Below are 19169 nucleotides of genomic sequence, written 5' to 3' on the forward strand. Positions count from 1 at the left end.
CCAATTCTCCAGATTCAGAATTTTTATCACACGTACATTGCAGCCTCAAGCTGTGGTGTTGCCAGCTTACAGCCACCAGGAGGGGGGCGCCGGAGCCAGTGCACTCCACTTGGGGTGGTGCAGTACAGCATCCAAGTTGGAGGCAGTTCTGCCTCCCCAGTATTTGCTCAGCAGAAGACAAGCTGCATTGTGGTCGACTGCAGATTTCTGCAGCATTCCTGGACTCAGGATCTGAACTATCTTTCTTTGTGTGGCTGTATTTTACTGATATCTTACCTGTGCTTGCTACCCTGTATATGCTAAGTGTGCTTTGTACTGTGTGTGACTATTGGTACCATGTTTTGTACCTTGGCGCCAGAGTAAGGCTGTCTCATTTGGCTGTATTCATCGGTATTCATGTATGCTTGAATGACAATTAAACTTGCACTGGGGCTCCACAGGGGACTGTCTTGTCTCCCTTTCTCTTCACCATTTACACCTCGGACTTCCATTACTGCACAGAGTCTTGTCATCTTCAGAAGTTTTCTGATGACTCTGCCATAGTTGGATGCATCAGCAAGGGAGATGAGATTGAGTACAGGGCTACAGTAGGAAACTTTGTCACATGGTGTGAGCAGAATTATCTGCAGCTTAATGTGAAAAAGACTAAGGAGCTGGTGGTAGACCTGAGGAGAGCTAAGGTACCGGTGACCCCTGTTTCTATCCAGGGGGTCAGTGTGGACATGGTGGAGGATTACAATACCTGGGGATACGAATTGACAATAAACTGAACTGGTCTAAGAACACTGAGGCTGTCTACAAGAAGGGTCAGAGCCGTCTCTATTTACTGAGGAGACTGAGGTCCTTTAACATCTGCCGGATGATGCTGAGGATGTTCTACGAGTCTGCGGTGGCCAGTGCTATCATGTTTGCTGTTGTGTGCTGGGGCAGCAGGCTGAGGGTAGCAGACACCAACAGAATCAACAAACTCATTCGTAAGGCCAGTGATGTTGTGGGGATGGAACTGGACTCTCTGACAGTGGTGTCTGAAAAGAGGATGCTGTCTAAGTTGCATGCCATCTTGGTCAATGTCTCCCATCCACTACATAATGTACTGGTTGGGCACAGGAGTACATTCAGCCAGAGACTCATTCCACCGAGATGCAGCACAGAGCATCATAGGAAGTCATTCTTGCCTGTGGCCATCAAACTTTACAACTCCTCCCTTGGAGGGTCAGGCACCTTTAGCCGATAGGCTGGTCCTGGACTTATTTCATAATTTACTGGCATAATTTACATATTACTATTAACTATTTATGGTTCTATTACTATTTATTATTTATGGTGCAACTGTAACGAAAACCAATTTCCCCCGGGATCAATAAAGTATGACTATGTCTATGAATTAAACATAGAGTGAAATGTGTTGTTTACGTTAACAACCAAAAGATGTACTGCGGGAAAAAGCTGTTGAGAGCAACTATTGCTCTCTTTCCCCTCATGTCTTTATACTGACTATCTCTGCCCTGTCTTTCAATCCAGATGACAGATCTCGTCCCTAAATATAAACCGTCCATTTCCTTCCACAGATGCTGCCTGACCTGCTGTGTTCCTCCAACAGTTTGTTTTTTTTTGTTCCAGATTCCAGCAGTCTCTTGTGTCTTCATTAATATATCAATCATTTCCTAGCTACACACAAGATATAGCTGCCCAAATGGCAAATAACTTTGCCCACCATTGCCACGTACTTAAAGGCATTCAGCAACATACCGCCCATACTTGCTTACCTCCCATTACACTGCTGGCATTGAGGGCAGCAACGAAGGTCCTCCATTTCTGGTGTTATTCACGACTCCCTTCATCATGTCAGTAGCCTCCTCTCGGTTTTGACTACTGTCAGTCATGCAAATCCCAGGTGGAGACTCGGGAATATCATCGTACTCAGATATAGAAGGATTCTCTATTGCTGTTTCTTTAACAATCATGTTTTACCAGTCAGGGCCGTTAGCCCTAAGCTGGACCTCTGAACCTGGAGGTCTGGTGGACCACTCTTAGGCTGCCCTCTACGCTCTGACCTGTTTGGCAGGGTGACCCTACCAAGAGCCAAAGCAGAAGGTCCTGACTCCAGCCAACATAACTCTCCAGGTCATTAAGGCACACAAACCTCCAATCCACGACAAGGTTGTGGTCCTCTTGGAGAAGTAACATAAGCAATGATATTCTTTATTGCTTATTACAAAAAAATGATGGATTTTACTAGCCTCAAAAATAAATCTTATCAGTGGCAACACCAGAAATACTCAATGAATAGTTTTCGTTCTGCAGCCACTTGCCCCAGAATAACTTGCTACAGGTTTAAAGATTTTCGTCACATGGATTGAAGGGCGACTTACAGCATTTTTCCCCTGATCCCGACAGGTGCTGCATGTCTTGCATTCGATACACTGCCATCGTAAGGCCTTCACACGAGCTGTTAGTTCCGCAGAAAATTTCAAACAGGACGGATGACCTGGGAATACAGCAAGAATTATGGTGAGTGTTTCATCCAGACATACATAGCCTTTATTCACATGGACATACAAAATCATAAGTCATTCAAGAACAGAAGAGATTCTGCAGTTACTGGGAATCCAGATTAACACATTCCATAGAGTGAAGGGGGTGGAGGAAGAGGGGGTACACACTCACAGGCTCCGGGTCAATGATTAGTTACTTTCTTCACTTTTTAAGGCTGTTTACAACTGCAATTCAGTGTGACAAATGTGTGCCAAACACAAATTTTAAATCTACATATTTGTAAATCCTCTGTGGCTTTATTCATTGGATTAGTAAACATGAAGATACACTATCAACATTTTAGGAACAGCATCTTCCCCTTTGCCATCAGATTTCTGAACGGAGAAAGAACCAACAATATGAACACTACCTCATGATTTTTGCTCTCTATTTTATTTTATATATATATATATATATATATAAAATTTATGTTTATTCATTTCCATGGATACTGCCTGACCTGCTGAGTTTCTCCAGCATTTTTTGTGTGTGTTAGTCTGGATTTCCAGCATCTGCAAAATCTCTCATGTGTATAATTTATAGTTTGATTTTATGTATTCTATTTTACTGCTGCCAGAAAACAACAAATTCCATGACATATGTCAGTGATAGTACACCTGATTCTGATTCAAGCAAATTAACAAGTGTGGGGCAGCCTATGTTTTACTGCAGCTGAAATTAAGTTTCTATTAGAAACTGGAAAGGAGATTTTGCTTTGATTTGATTCTTTCATCAAATGTAGATGTCATTTGCATTTATTATCCATGCTAAATAGTGTATTTTCAGGTTTAATTTATATGACTTTCCCACATTTTTAATGGTAAGCACAATTCAGCAGTAGTTATTGTGTTTCGTTATGAATGAAATGACACGCTTGTCTTTTCATGCCAAAGTTCCAAATAAAGCCAATTGGAAAGGTGTTCTAGGCATTGTGTAGCTGAAGTACTGAACTGCAGTGGATATTTGGGTGCCATGGTAGTACAGCGGTTAGCGCAATGCCGTTACAGCTTGGTGTGTCGGAGTTCAATCCTGGCATACTCCGCAAAGAGTCTGTATGCCCTCCCCATTGAATGTGTTCCTTTCCTCTGGGTCTTCCAGTTTCCTCCCACACTCCAAAGATGCACTGGGTAGGTCATTGCAAATTGAACAGGTTAGGGTTAAATTGGGGTTGTCAGCGCTGCTGTGCAGTACGGCTCAAAGGGCCGGAAGGGCCTATTCTGCGCTGTAGCTCTAAATAAAAATAAGTAAAATAATAAAAGTATTTAAATGTTGTGATGGCACTTTGGGAGCATAAAAATAATGGGAAAGAGCTGATGAGATGTGGAGATATTGGATAGAATCCCTGTTCTGGTCCTTTAAAATATCCAACAGGGAGGATGGGAACTGTCTTTGGTGTTGAAGCCCTGGGAGAAGGCTTTGGAGTGCCAGGGAGGAATGTACTGCAGCAGAGAGCTGTTTCTACAAGTATTTCTTTCAATCAAACCCCAAAGAATTGCCAACCCATACGTTTCCATAATATGACGGCAACTAATGTGAAGCCTTGCAACCCATCAGAATGCTCTCACTGCATATCTGTAGGAATTTGCTGGTCTTCAGTGACACACCACATCTCCTCAAACTCCTAACGAAGTATAGGCTTCTTCATAACTGCATCAATGTGTTGGGCCCCAGAACCAATCCTGAGGTGTTGATGCCCAGGAAACCCAAGATTAGAGGGGACACAGTAATTTAAAGCAGAGTTGGGTGAAAGCTTCTCACAGAGGGTTGTAAAACTGGAATTCTCCACCCCAGAAGGCCAGATCGTTGGGGGTATTTAAAGAAGAGATGTATAAATTTCAACAGTACCAGGAAATTGAAGGCTATCAGGAACTTACACAGAGGGACAGATGAGGCCTGAGGTAGATCAACTGTGATTATATTGAATGACAGGACAGGCTTGATACTGCCTCTTCCAATGACAGGAGAGAAAACTCTTCCTGTCATTTGTACAATTATAACAAAGTATTTAAATAATCAGTTACAGTTTAAATTGATGAATTTTGGATCTGTTCAAACACAAGGTATTATTCCTTTAAATAAAATATTCCAAAGATAAGCATTTGACTTAAGTTTAGGATTGTTTTAATTTGAGTTCCTTTTGAGGAAGCAATATCTTAATCTGAATTAAACTGACACTAATCAGCAAGGTTGAAGTTGAGTAAAATGTTTCGCAAGAAAACAAAAATATTCCTAGGTTAAAATTGATGGTAGTTTGAAAAACAGAACTCTATCAGGGATGGACTGCAGGATCTCACAAGCTGCATGTGCACGTCCTGTGTGGTTTACTGAATAATTTCAAAGCTATTCTGCCCACACATTCTATGCTAAGTATGTCACCCACAACAAGGAACTCTATCAGGCAATTTGTAATCAGCAGATATTATGAGATGCAGGAAATAAATTGTGTACATTCTTTTTACATCTATCTGTACTTCCTACTGGTCAGATTTCTTTTCCTTTGAGAGGAAAACTTGTTCCACGCTTGGATAATGCAACCATTTAACTGAAGTGCATGTATATCGAAGCAATGCTTTATTTGACTTAAAGGTTACCCTAATGCTCCAAAGACTGTCACAATTAGCTACTGTCACCATTTAAATATGTTATTTCCTTTGATCCAATTCAACTGAGGTGCCCTGGAAGAGATGCACACCAATGCTCAAGATGTTAGTTCTCGTCAATCAATGTTACCTAAATGCATAGCAAAACACAAAACATACTGGAGGAACTCAGCAGGTCAGGCAGCATCTACGCCAACTGTTTAATCTTCTCCATAGATACTGCTTGATCTGCTGAGTTCCTCCAGCATTTTGTGTGTGTTCCTCTGGATTCCCCCAATCTGCAGAATTTCTTGTTTTTACCCAAACCCATGTCACTCTTCCTGTTCTTGTATCTGCTTTTGTCAAACAAAATGCTTTGCTGTCTCTTTCCTGCGACCTTCCCACTGGCATTCAACCACCTTGCCAGTTTCCAACCAACATCTCTCAGATCTACTGTGGCCATTACTTACCAAGCAGCAATATAACAAAAACATTGTGATTTGATTTCCTATCTTCGTTCCCTGTTTTTGATTAATTCAGTATACTACCTGAGAATTGAGACTTTAAAAGCCTAATATGGCTTATCCAAAATGGCAGAGACCTCACTCTTGAGATAGAACAGGATTTAAATTTAACTCATGGAACCATCTTTTTAACTACCTCAACACATAATTATTAGTTAGGGAGAAAAGTAATAAGAGCAGACAGAACTACAAAGGAAATAGCTATCATAATTAGAATTGACTTTTGAACTAAGTAAGGAAACACTAGAAAACATCCTGACACAGAAGATCCTGTTCTCCACTATTTCTCTACTTAGATAGGGAATTATTAGAGATCTCTATATATTATTGTGTGAACTTATTATTCAGTTACATAATGGCTTTAAATATAATATTGTACTGATTGAGGAAAAGGCTGCCCAACTTTTATACAGCTAAGCTGGCTTGGGATCTGCAAGGTTTTAAATGGAAAATACTGTATGTGTCCATCTACCAAAACAGGTCTAAAGCTTCAAGATGGCAATTTTCTGCAGCAGGCAGGGAGTCAGATAATGACTATGACTAAAAGTTAATATTTGAATTTGACAATCTAGGTCATTACTGATGCCTGTGTAAGACATGAAAATTGGGGAACAAAAGAGAGATAGCTAAATAAAAGTTTGAGGTTAATTTATTATTGTCACCGTATACCACCTTGAGATTCATTGTCTTGCAGGCATTCATAATAGAAAATATAACAGAATCAATGAAAAACTGCATACAAAAACCAATATACAGAAGAAGACAAACTGCACAAATAAATAAATAGACAGATACATAGATGGATCAATACCAAGAACATAAGTTGTCTTACAGGTTGCAAATTGCAGCAATAACAGTTCAGAAGATGTGTTGCATATCTCAAAGTTTTGTGAGCTGACAAGGGAAAATAAATACAAGATGCAGAGAAACACAGAAAGAGAATGAAAATAAGTGACAAAATAGGGATAAAACAGGAGAAAGAGGCACAAAGGGGAGTGCCATGGAGGTCCAAGATGAAGACGGAAATTTAAAAAAAGAGGAAAAAGGAGAAGAGATATGAAAATAAGAAATAAGCACATGGAGAGAAAGAAGCAATAATCATAAAAGGGGACCTGGAAAGAACTTGTGAGCTTGGATCAAAAATAATTAAAGATATGGGAATAGGAGAAAGAAAGTGAAAGTGAAAAACTGAGACAAGCACAAGGGTTTAAAGAAAAACAAATCTTGGTTAAACTGTTGGAGAAGGCAGCATTCCAAATGCCACTTTAATGAGCAGGATTTTGAAATGTTTTGCATAATGTGCCTGTCATCTGGCATGAGTAAAAACAATAATTAAATTTCTAATTTCTTTCCCTGGCTCTGGAGGCTTGAAGTTAGCTGCCCTTTGTGGGGTCATGCAATCAATCATCTATTATAATGCCTACTCTGGACTCCAGGCACCAATGGAACAGGAAAACAGGGAGTTGGGGTGAATTTGTTGCTCTTCATATATGCTTTCAGCCTAGAACCCCATGTTGCAATAGGCTGAATTCTCAGCATCACTAAAGCAGAAGCAGAGAAACCACACACAGAACCTTTAACCCAAAAGGATACTTTTGTCAGTAACTTAAAACTTCCAAAGATTCACCCAGCAGCACTAAAAAAGCGTTAGATATTATCAAAAAGTTTTGAAGAATACATACCGCTATTACCGCAGTCTGCACAGGAAATTAGTTCCTCGCGTTTCTTTTCTCGGTTCTGCTCTTTTGTTCCAAGACAAAATCCACAGATTGGAATTGGCTCCGCACAGGGCTATTGGTGGAAGAAAACAGATGTTTTCAAGAGCTGTACATCAACATTGTCAGCACATTTGCCATTAGTGTCAATGGAGCACAGAGCCAGGGTTTTATAAAGAACTAGATGTTGTCAACTAAACTAATGACTCAACAAGCATCCAAGTATCATTGTTTTGGGGCAACCCCCGCTCTGTGTGACAGTTGGCATGAGATCTGGATAGTTCATCATGTGAGACAGATAAACTGTCATTTAACATCAAATGCACACCCAACCACCAACTGCCCCCCCCCACCCTTCCCCAGCCCCTGCTGAGTGCCAACTTTGGTTCTTAAATCAAATTCCCAAGTGGGGATCAAAGCCAAAGTGGCATCTCAAAAGTCAATGCTCTAAATAAAATTACCTCGGTGTGCCATTTCATTTTGGAAGTCTCTCCGTCACGATTAAAATAATTAAAATTACAATTGTTCTTGCTCAAATCTTTAAAAATTGCCAACTTGATTACAAAGCATCCAAGAGATCTATCATAGGTTTAATATAGTTTTCTTTGATGGATGTTAGCAACCATTTTCATACTGTTATCTGCCACATGAGAAATAGTTAGACATTTTATTTTGGCAATCCTGCAGACTTCAAATTCTAAAGTTTGAGTGCAAATCAAAAATTGAGTACTTAATACACAAATTATCCAGAGCTTAGTCTAAAAGGTAAAGCTTTACCAATACATCCATCCTTCTTTTCAAGATTATCAAGTTTCAGTCACCTCTCTGCTCACATGCAAATTTAACAGTGTATTGATACTGTTACTGTAAACCGAACAAAACATAGCAAGGTGCTTCACAGGAGTGTTATCAATTATCGTGCTCTTATCTGTGAACCTACATGGAAGGACTTAATAGAATCTTACAACGAAGAAACATGGGTGTAATGGCAGTGTAATAAAGGCTGGTAATGCTGGGAAGAAACAGCAACTCAAACAGCATTTATCAATGTCGGTAAAGAGCTGAAGCCTCAAGTCATCCACCTGATTTTCCTTCTGATTTAATGCAGCTGCAGTTTTTTTTTTGCTATCGGTATATCACTGTGCTTTGAAAACAAATCAATACGAAAGGCTTCCTGAACATATTAACACTGGTGAGAACAACTTGGAAGGAATGTGACCCACCACACAGCAGGCAATTTTGGACCCTTCACATTCCCTGTTGACAGAGAACTTATGCTGTGTTCTTTTCAGGGAACCAACAAACCGGCCTACATTATGGCCATTTATTGCAGAAAATTAAATAATCTGGTTTTATGCAGTGCATTGCTCAGCTGTCCCAGGGTTATTTCCAGCCAGTGAATGGTTTTCAAAGCACTGTGAAATGAAAAAATATATAGCGGCAAAGTTTTAAAACTACAAAATACTGCAAGCTGTGCAGTACTCTAGCTGCAGCAGGAAAGATCACAAAGCACTCCAATGGGTCATTAGGACAGATCAGCACATCGTTGGGACTCAACTACTGGACCTGCAGACAATCTGCAACACTCAGTGTCTACGGCACGCTTGTAATATCATGAAAGACCCATCTCAATCAGTAAAGTGGCCGTTCAATCTCTCGCCATCTGGTAGGAGATACAAAAAGCATCTTAGCCAAGACAGTGCAACTGAAAAACAGCTTCTTCCCAAGATCTAATGTACAGCTAAATAATGCTACACCCTGGCTTGCCAATGACCTTTGAGTATTTATAGAGTGTTATTATTTCTTTTAAATTAATCCATACCACATGTATTGCAAATATCTGTTTTTGCACAGATTGGAGTAGCACTGCAATCTCATTGTCTTGAGCAATGACAATAAGGTTCCTATTCTGACATGCCCTCCTCTACTGCTGTGACGAAGTCACACTCAGGTTGGAGGAGGAACACTTTATATTCTGTCTGGGTAGCCTCCAACCTGATGGCATGCACATTGATTGAGACAATAGACAATAGGTGCAGGAGTAGGCCATTCGGCCCTTCGAGCACCACCATTCACTGTGATCATGGCTGATCATCCACTATCAGTATCCACTTCCTGCCTTATCCCCATAACCTTTGATTCCACTATCTTTCAGAGCTCTACCCATCTCTTTTTTGAAAGCATCCAGAGACTTGGCCTCCACAGCCTTCTGGGGCACAGCATTCCATATATCCACCACTCTCTGGGTGAAAAAGTTTTTCCTCAACTTCGTTCTAAATGGCCTACCCCTAATTCTTAAACTGTGGCCTCTGGTTCTGGACTCCCCCATGAGCGGGAACATGATTCCTGCCTCCAGCATGTCTAATCCCTTAATAATCTTATATGTTTCAATAAGATCCCCTCTCAGCCTCCTAAATTCCAGAGTATACAAGCCCAGTCGCTCTAATCTTTCGACATATGACAGTCCCACCATCCCGGGAATTAACCTTGTGAACCTACGCTGCACTCCCTCAATAGCAAGAATGTCCTTCCGCAAATTTGGAGACCAAATCTGCACACAGTACTCCAGGTGTGGTCTCACCAGGGTCCTGTACAGCTGCAGAAGGACCTCTTTGCTCTTATACTCAATTTCCCTTGTTATAAAGGCCAGCATGCCATTAGCTTTTTTCAATGCCTACTGTACTTGCATACTTGCTTTCAGTGACTGATGTACAAGAACACCTAGATCTCGTTGTGCTTCCCCTTTTCCTAATTTGACTCCATTTAGATAATACTCTGCCTTTCTCGAACTTCCACTAACCGCTTACACCACCACCCCTCACTTAACTGTACCCCATTCCCGATTTCCTCTCTCACCTTATCTCATTACCTGCCCAGCACCTCCCTCTGGTGCTCCTACCCCGTCCCTTTCTTCCAGGGTCTACTAACCTCTCATCAGATTCCCCCTTCCCCGGCCTTTTATCTCGTTCACCAATCAACTTCCCAGCTCTTTACCTCACCCCTCCCTCTCTTCCAGTTTCACCCATCACCTACCACCTTGTACTTCTTCATCCCCTCCCCCACCTTCTTACTCTGACTTCTCATCTTTTTTCCCAGTCTTGATGAAGGGTCTCAGCCTGAAACGTCATGTTATACTGTTTCCCATGCTGAGTTCCTCCAGCATATTGTGTGTGCTGATTGGATTTCCAGCCATCTGCAGATTTTCTTGTGTTTGTGACAATAAAGTTCCACTCTATGCTAATGTGTAGATGAACTGCATTGGTGAAGGGATATAATGCATGAAGAACAAGGGAAGAGTGCTCCAGCTCTTCAGTGTCATAGAATGATCCATCTGAAGGGGCACACAATTTAAGGTCTCATTTACCACTGAATACAGTATATTTTTATATATCATTTTCCTTCCAATACAGAAAGCTGCCTTCCATACAACTCTCGGGGAAATCTCATGAGTTCTATTCCCCCACTTACTTCCTGGTAAACCTTTTATCTCGCTCTCTACTCAACTCAACCTCCTGCTACCCACCAATGCCATGGGTAATTCAGTGGCAAATTAACCTGCCAACTAGCACATCATTAGGCTGTGGGAAGAAACAACCTGGTGTGGGAGTACCCATATTGTCAAGGCAACAATGAGCTTGGATCACAGGAGCAGGGAGACCTGTTGCGCAACCGTGCCAAAAAAATTCACGTGAAAGGACATCAATTTAATGTACCAACATGCAAAGGGAAGTTCCTCACCTTATTACATAAGAAACATTTGTTTACAACTTATAAAGTTGTATATCACAGAGAAAGGCTCCTTGGCCCAACAAGTCCAAGCCAAACTTTCTACCCATTTACACTACTCCTAGTTGCCTGCATTAGGACCATAAATGCCTATCTTTCATCCCTTTTTGTAATATCATTTCCTCTATTATTGTTGATCTGCAGACTCCCTCACTGAGCCCATCTGCTCCTTAGTGCTATCACTCTTCTGAGATGGTTTCTCATTTTCTATCTGCTCTCCCAGTTACCCACCTGCCGGCTGTATTTACCAATGTCTCGACCTCTGTAGCAATCTGGTGTACAGTCTACCTCAGAGCTGCGGGTGCCTTGCCGACATCATCACTGACCCACGTACTAAAAGCACAACAGATTTACTGCACAAGATATATTAAGCCGAGATCATGACAAGAAGGAAAATAGCACTATTGCAAAGGTTTTTAAATCACCTTGAAAATGTAAGAAGGGTCTCCCAAAAAAAACAAATATATGGTGTACTAAAATATAGTTGTGTTGACTCTGGGATCATTTGCATAATTTATTATTTCAATATATTTGCATATCTTAACCTGCATCCTTGACACCAGATCATGGTAAAACTCAATAATAGAAGCTATAATTAACATTAAAGTACTCCTCTCTGACCTCTGTTTCTAATACTCCTATTAATGGACCATCTACCCACAGAATACTCCAATAGGAATGGTTTTCTGGAAAGAGTTTTATGGCGCTAAAAGGAAGGAAATTCAAAGACAAAATAAATGTCATTAGATTTGCGTGGCAGCCTACAGAACTGCTGGGTAACAGACACGACCTCATGCTGTTCCATTATAAACAGCAGGTGGTGCAGCTTCAAACCAATCTGAGAGCTGCTCCCCAGCTGCCCAAACCAAAGGCAAACACAGTGCAGAAAGTACTTGATACCTCTGGAATAGCTTGAGGAGGAGACACACCCAACAAGCCAGCAGGAACATGGGCACATTCAACCAAAGACCAAATAATCCGATAGGAATCTTTAACACTTTCTTTAACAAGAGAGATTATATTGAATTCTTCTTTAAAAGATTGCTTCTTGGGCCTTTACTCCCCTTTTTAGACATCAAAAGGCAGCTTCTTCTTACATGCCACATTCTGCTCAAAAGCTACCACTAGAGGTCACCAACTGCAGTTACATGGTTGACCAGGCCAATCATTTCAATACAAATGCAAGTATTTCCATTAAGAAATAACAAGAACAGCACAGGGCAGAGGTCTATAAACCCTCCGTTCACGTGCTGGCACTTCGTAAGAACAGCCGTAATCAGTCTCGCCTTATAATACCCAGAGGATGGAGACTGGCTGATGAACAGGAAGCAGAGACTAGAGGCACAAATGGGTCTTTTTCTTGTTGGCAAAATGTAGCCAGTAGCAGGCTACAGGGTGGTTATCATCATTATGTGCCATGTCACATGACATGAGCGAGCATGGTCTTCGATCTTGATTGTTCCTGGCAAATTTTTCTAAAGAAATAGCTTGTCGTTGCCTTCTGGTGGGTAGTGTCTTTACAAGACAGGTGACCACAGCCATTATCAATAATCTTCAGAGACTGTCTCCCTGGCGTCAGTGTTCGCATAACCAGGACTTGTGATGTGCACCAGCTGGTCGTACGACCACCCACCACCTGCTCCCATGGCTTCACGTGACCCTGGTCAGGGGGGCTAAGTAGGTGCTGCATATTGCCCAGGGGTGACCTGAAGGCTAGCAGAGGAAAGGAGTGCCTTACACCTCCTTTGGTAGAGACTTATCTCCACCCCACCATAGGGTAACACACACAAAATGGTGGAGGAACTCAGTGGGTCAGACAGTTTCTATGGAGAGGAATAAAGAGCTGACAATTCAGGCTGAGACCTTTCACCAGAACTGGAAAGGTATTGGGCAGAAGCCAGAATAAGGTAGTGAGGGGAGAGAAAGGAGTGCAAGCTAAGTGATAGGTGAAACTAGGATGTTAGGTGGGTACAGAGGAAACCACGGGGATTGATTCTGGGGGATCAATCTTTAAGAACTTATACAAATCACCTGCAGGCCCAGAAGGGGTTGGTACGAATGTGCTGATTGAAAAAAAATGTAAAGATGCATAACGATGCCACAGAGGGTTGTAGATAGGTTTATTAAATGGGCAAAATGCTAGGAAATGGTGTATATAAACCTGAGGAAATGTGAAGTTACCTATTCCAGTTGGAAAAGTTAAAAAGGAACATGTTTTCTAAATGGTTTGGGATTACAGGACGCTGAGATGCAGGAGAATCTGGATATCTCAGTGCATGGTCTGCAAAAGGCAGATCCAGCAAGTAGTTAAGAAAACAAACTGAACCACATCATTTACTGACAGGGAAATGAATACAAAAGAATAAGGAGCCTGTGCTTTAGTTATGTGGGGCTCCAGTGAGACCATATCTTAGTACATGGATCCAGAAAAGCCACTGGGCTCACAAGTTGAAGACTGAAAAGATTGGAAAGTTGAAGAGAGAAGCATTGACAGAATGACAATAGCTATAAACATTATTTATAAGGAATTACATAAATCTGTGTAAAGATTTCTTGAAAGAGTTGAATTTCAATTTGCACAGGCCACAAGTTCTAAAATTGTAGGAAGGAAACTGCTTAGATATTTTAACTTGGTATTTTAAGCTGTGTTTCCATGCATTAGGGTTCTACATATATGGAATAATTATTTCATATTTTAATGGGAGATATATAAGAATCTTTATCTCTACTTTCATCTATGTTGTGGCGATGTTCAATAAATAGACCACAGGCAACTGAAAAATTCTCAGAATAAAACATCTGTTAAAGTTGGTCAGTCTTACTTCATACCCACTCAGAATTACAGGTGTTGGACACATTTTTGCCCTACTTAGGCAAAACAAAGACTTGTATGGTTAAAAAATCCACTCTCAGCACCAATCCCAATTACTTCCAGGACCTTCATAAAAGCCTTTTGCAAACCATTCACCAGGACATGAAATTTCCATCTCAAGAGTTCTGCAATCACTCTCCATCTAGAAAATATACTTCACTTTTTATTTTCCTGCCCCAGAAGACAATCATTAAAAGATGGGCCATAATTATTCCCATACTTCTTCAAACTAAAGTCCTGGTTCCATCAGATGGAATTAACAGCTACGGCCAAAGTTTATCTGCTAGGTTCAAGATACTTAGTGTAAATGTTCTCAACAAGGAAGAGAAAAAGTGTTGCATGTACTGATCTAACAGGAGAGATCAAGAATCAAAGCTAAACATTGATATTCTTTGGATATAAAATAACACAGTACATCAGCTATCTGAAGCAAATATAACCCATAGAAAGGCAAATATTATGCAATATAGAGTATGCATATTGTGGAAGGGAATTGCTGGAATGCTGGACATGATATTTTTTGGACTTTCTCATGGATTTAGATATGGTTCAACACAGGTGGAAGTACTACACTGCCGTACTCTGAAAACTGGTTACCAGACACAAAGCAGAGTGGAAGTAAACAAATCTCAAGTTTGTGGGCATTGCAGTGGTGAGTGCTTGGAGCCCTGGCATGCTGAACAATTTAACCGAGGGAACCAAATATTGTATTTCCAAGTTTTCTGACAATAATCAACTACTCTGTCAGAACGGAGAGGATGCAACAAAGTAGCAACACAAAATGGGCAAGAATAGAGCCGATGGAACATAATGCACAAAAATGTGAGGTCATCCACTTTGTTGTGCATGTCAGAAAGGCTGAGTATTTATCAGGTGGTGAGAGACAGGACAGTGTCAAGGAGACTTAAGTGTGCTTGCACATAAATCAATGAGGGCCAACATGCCAACCCGGCAAGTGATGAGGAAGGTAAATGGTATGCTGGCCTTGATTATAAGACCATAAGATATAGGAGCAGAATGAGGCCATTTGGTCTAACGAGTCTGCTTCACCATTTCTATTTTCCCTCTCAGCCACAATCTCCTACCTTCTCCCCGTAACCTTGCATGCCCTGACTAATCAAGAATCTATCAACCTCTGCCTTAAATATACCCAATGACTTAGACTCCACAACTGCCTGTGGCAACAGAATCCATAAATTCACCAGTCTCTGGCTAAAGAAATTCCTTAACTCCATTCTAAAAAGATGCCCCTCGATTCTGAGGCTACAACCTCTGGACTCAGACATCCTTGCTTTTATACTGAAATGAATGCTAATATTGCATTTGCCTTCCTCACCAAAGACTCAACCAGCAAATTAACCTTTAGGGAATCCTGCACAAGGACACCCAAGTCCCTCTGCACCTCAGATTTTGAATTCTCTCCATTTAGAAAACAGTCCACACTTTAATTTCTTCTATCAAAGTGCATAACCACACACTTCACAATACTGTATTCCATCTAAAACTGTCGAAGTCCTTCTGTAGCCTCTCTACTTCCTCAAACTAGCTGCTCCTCCACCTATCTGCACCACAAAGCCATAAATATAATGCAAAAAGTAGTGATCCCAACACAGACCCCTATGGAACACTACTAGTCACCAGCAGCCAAACAGAAAAGGCTCGCTTTATTCCCACTCCTTGTCTCCTGCCAATCAGTCACTGCCTTCCTGTAATACCAGGGGATCTTAATTTGTTAAACAGCCTCATGTGTAGCACCTTGTCAAAAGCCTTCTGAAAATCCAAGTACACCACATCCACTGATTCCCCTTTATTTATCTGCTTGTTATTTTTTCAAATAATTCCAACAGATTCGTCAAGCAAGATTTTCCCTCAAGGAAACTATGCTGACAATGGCCTATTTTATCATGTGCCTCCAAGTACCTAAAACCATATCCTTAACAATCAGCTCCAAAAGAGTTCAACCCAGGTAAGTGTGAGGTGGTTCATTTTGGTAGGTCAAATAGGATGGCAGAATATAGCATTAATGGCAAGACTCTTGGCAGAGTGGAGGATCAGAGGGATCTTGGGGTCCAAGTCCACAGGACACTCAAAACAGCTATGCAGGTTGACTCTGTGGTTAAGAAGACATACAGTGCACTGGCCTTCATCAATTGTGCGATTGAGTTTAAGAGCCAAGAGGTAATGTTACAGCTATATAGGAAACTGGTCAGACCCCACTTGGAGTACCGTGCTCAGTTCTGGTCACCTCACCACAGGAAGGATGTGGAAAACTATAGAAAGGGTGCAGAGGAGATTTACAAGGATGTTGCCTGGATTGGGGAGCATGCCTTATGAGAATAGGTTGTTGAGTGAACTCGGCCTTTTCTCCTTGGAATGGCGGAGGATGAGAGGTGACCTGATAGAGGTGTATAAGATGATGAGAGGCATTGATCATGTGGATAGTCAGAGGTTTTTTCCCAGGGCTGAAATGACTAGCATGAGAGGGCACAGTTTTAAGGTGCCTGGAAGTAGGTACAGAGATGTCAGGGATAATTTATTTTATGCAGAGAGTGGTGAGTGCGTGGAATGGGCTGCCGGCAACGGTGGTGGAGTCGGATACAATAGCGTCTTTTAAGAGACTCCTGGATAGGTACATGGAGCTTAGAAAAATAGAGGGCCATGGGTAACCCTAGGTAATTTCTAAAGTAAATACATGTTTGGCACAGCACTGTGGACCGAAGGGCCTGATTGTGCTGTAGGTTTTCTATGTTTCTAACATCCTCCCAACCACTAAAGTCAGACTAACTGGATTATAATTTCTTTTCTTCTGCCTTCTTGAAGTGTGGAGTGATAATTGCAATTTTCCAATCCTCCAGAACCATGCCAGAATGAATTGATTCTTGAAAGATCATTATTAATGCTTCCACAATCTCTTCTCAAATACGAGAGGATTTGAATGCAAAAAATCTCACAGCAATAGTAATAACTCCATACTGCCACCGGGTCTCATCGCATATGAAGCAACAGTAGCGTTATATTGTTTACTTTGTAAATGCACCTTATCCTAAATCTCAATCTTCTGGAATTTACATATTTTACTACCTGTTAACTTATTTGCGGTAACATTACTTTATGTAGTGTGTGAGTTATATGTACTGTGCTGTTGCATCTTAGTCCAGAGGAAGGTTGTTTTGCTTGGCAATACACATGTATGCAGTTGAATGACAATAAATTTGAACTTGAACTTAATTCTAAACTTGACAGGTTAAATGCTTCCCTTGGCTAAGGAGCTAGAATAATATGTTAGAACTGAGATGAGGACAAAATTTTTCAGTGTGGTGAATCTTTTGGAACTCTCCAGTGAAAATCGAGCTTATTGTCATAGGCAATGAAAAATTTGCTTGCAGCTGCACCATAGGCAGATAGCATCAGAAGAGCAGCGTTCACAAGACAAGCATAAATTACAGATAAATTATACAAACTTTTTACAAGGAAGAAGGTTCAGGGGATGAGAAGATTTGGTCAAAAGATATGGGGATAGTGGTAGAAAATGGCACTGAGGTAAATCAGTCATTATTTTGATGAAAGGCAAAACAGTCTCAAAGTCCACTCTGACTCTTATTTTGAAAAAGGCATTCTATACATTCAGTGGCCAATTTATTACATGCTCATTAATTGAAATATCCAATCAGCCAATCAAATAGCAGCAACTCAATGCAAGAAAGCATGCAGACATGGTTCAGTGGTTGTTCAGACAAAATATCAGAATGGAAAATAAATGTGATTTAAGTGACTTTGACCGTGGAATGACTATGGCAGTTCTGTGGGCAAAAACGCCTTGTAAATGAGAGAGGTCAGAAGAGAATAGCCAGACTGATTCAAGCTGACAGGAAGGTGACAGCAAGTCAAATAACGACACGTTACAACAGTGATTGGCAGAAGAGCATCTCTATGGGTGAAAATGCCTTGTTAATGAGAGAGGTCAGGGGAGAACAGCCAGACTGGTTCAAGCTGACAGGAAGGTGACAGTAATTCAAATAACCACACATTACAACAGTGGTCTGCAGAAGAGCATCTCTCAATACACATGTCCAACCTTATAGTAGAAGAGCTACAGCAGCAGAAGACCACACTGGTTCTACTTCTCTACAAGATAAAATGGCTGCTGTGAGTATGTATTTGCATATGTCAAAATAATCCTTCAAAATAGACTCAAGAAATCTACCCTTTACCAGACAGTTGTAACAAGACATGGAATTCAGCAGGTGAGGGATGAAAGCCTTGAACCAATTTCTTCAGTAATGTGACAAACTCAAGCTGCATTTTCATCCACAGGAGAGGACACTGCAAGTGCCTCAGCGCGTTTATTTAAAATGGCACGTTGCCCATGAAATTACCTTCTTCACCAAAAAGTGTCAGCAGACTATGGCCAGCCCGTTGCATGTCACGGTATAAATTGCACTTGTGACAACATTCATGCAATTATTATGTGAAATCAGCATATAGTGACACCTTCACCAGCAACCGGCCTCTGCACATTCCGGCTGCGGGGCAGATTACTGAAGCAAACTGCAGTCTGATTGCCACAGTGTGTACAGAGGGCAGGACGGATCCACAGGAAGCTGACATCCTAACCTCTTTGCCTCAGGGATCGGAGCTCCATAACCCATGGCAATAACAATCTACTTAAATTGTTTGATCTCAGAGTCGGTAATCCCTGGATACAGGAACTAGTTCGAGAGCTCAGAAAAAAAAGGACCTCTGTAGGACTTTTACCCGTTGCTATGACCTGCATTTGAAATCCAAGCCAAACCAAGCATTGGCTGCTGATTAATGTCAGCCAATGTCATCTCATGGAGCAAGTGTAGACAGTTAACAAATATACTTGATCTCTAAAATCAGAGGGGACTACTTCAGTGCATCACAGAAATGTGTGAGCGGTCAGAGTTCATACAATCTTTACAAAGCAAACCAACAACACTCCCCACTAAAAAAGATGCTCACTGCTATCAATAATTTTTCTCTACAGCTCTATACAAGCACCTTACCCATTAGGCCCCAAACTTAAAGGTAGAATAACCTCGAAAGAGTGGACGTGGAGAGAATGTTTCCTGTGGTGGGGGAGTCTAAGACCAGAGGACACAGCTTCAGAATAGAGGGATATCCTTTTAGAACAGAA

At 41.2% G+C, this 19169-nt stretch overlaps 1 protein-coding gene across 2 annotated transcripts in view; it reads right to left on the minus strand.

Moving 5' to 3' along the window:
- The window catches only part of LOC134351044 (histone acetyltransferase KAT6A-like), a 198011-nt gene that overhangs the window by 94365 nt on the left and 84477 nt on the right, over window positions 1-19169 (minus strand). For both annotated transcript variants that reach the window (XM_063057046.1, XM_063057047.1), the window contains exons 3-4: window positions 7321-7429; window positions 2373-2488 (exon numbers count right to left, since the gene is read on the minus strand). In XM_063057046.1, the coding sequence (XP_062913116.1) occupies window positions 2373-2488; window positions 7321-7429 (225 nt within the window). The remainder of the gene's footprint in view (window positions 1-2372; window positions 2489-7320; window positions 7430-19169) is intronic.

This window comes from Mobula hypostoma, chromosome 8 (genome assembly GCF_963921235.1).
Source record: "Mobula hypostoma chromosome 8, sMobHyp1.1, whole genome shotgun sequence".
In the NCBI taxonomy this organism is placed as follows: domain Eukaryota; kingdom Metazoa; phylum Chordata; class Chondrichthyes; order Myliobatiformes; family Myliobatidae; genus Mobula; species Mobula hypostoma.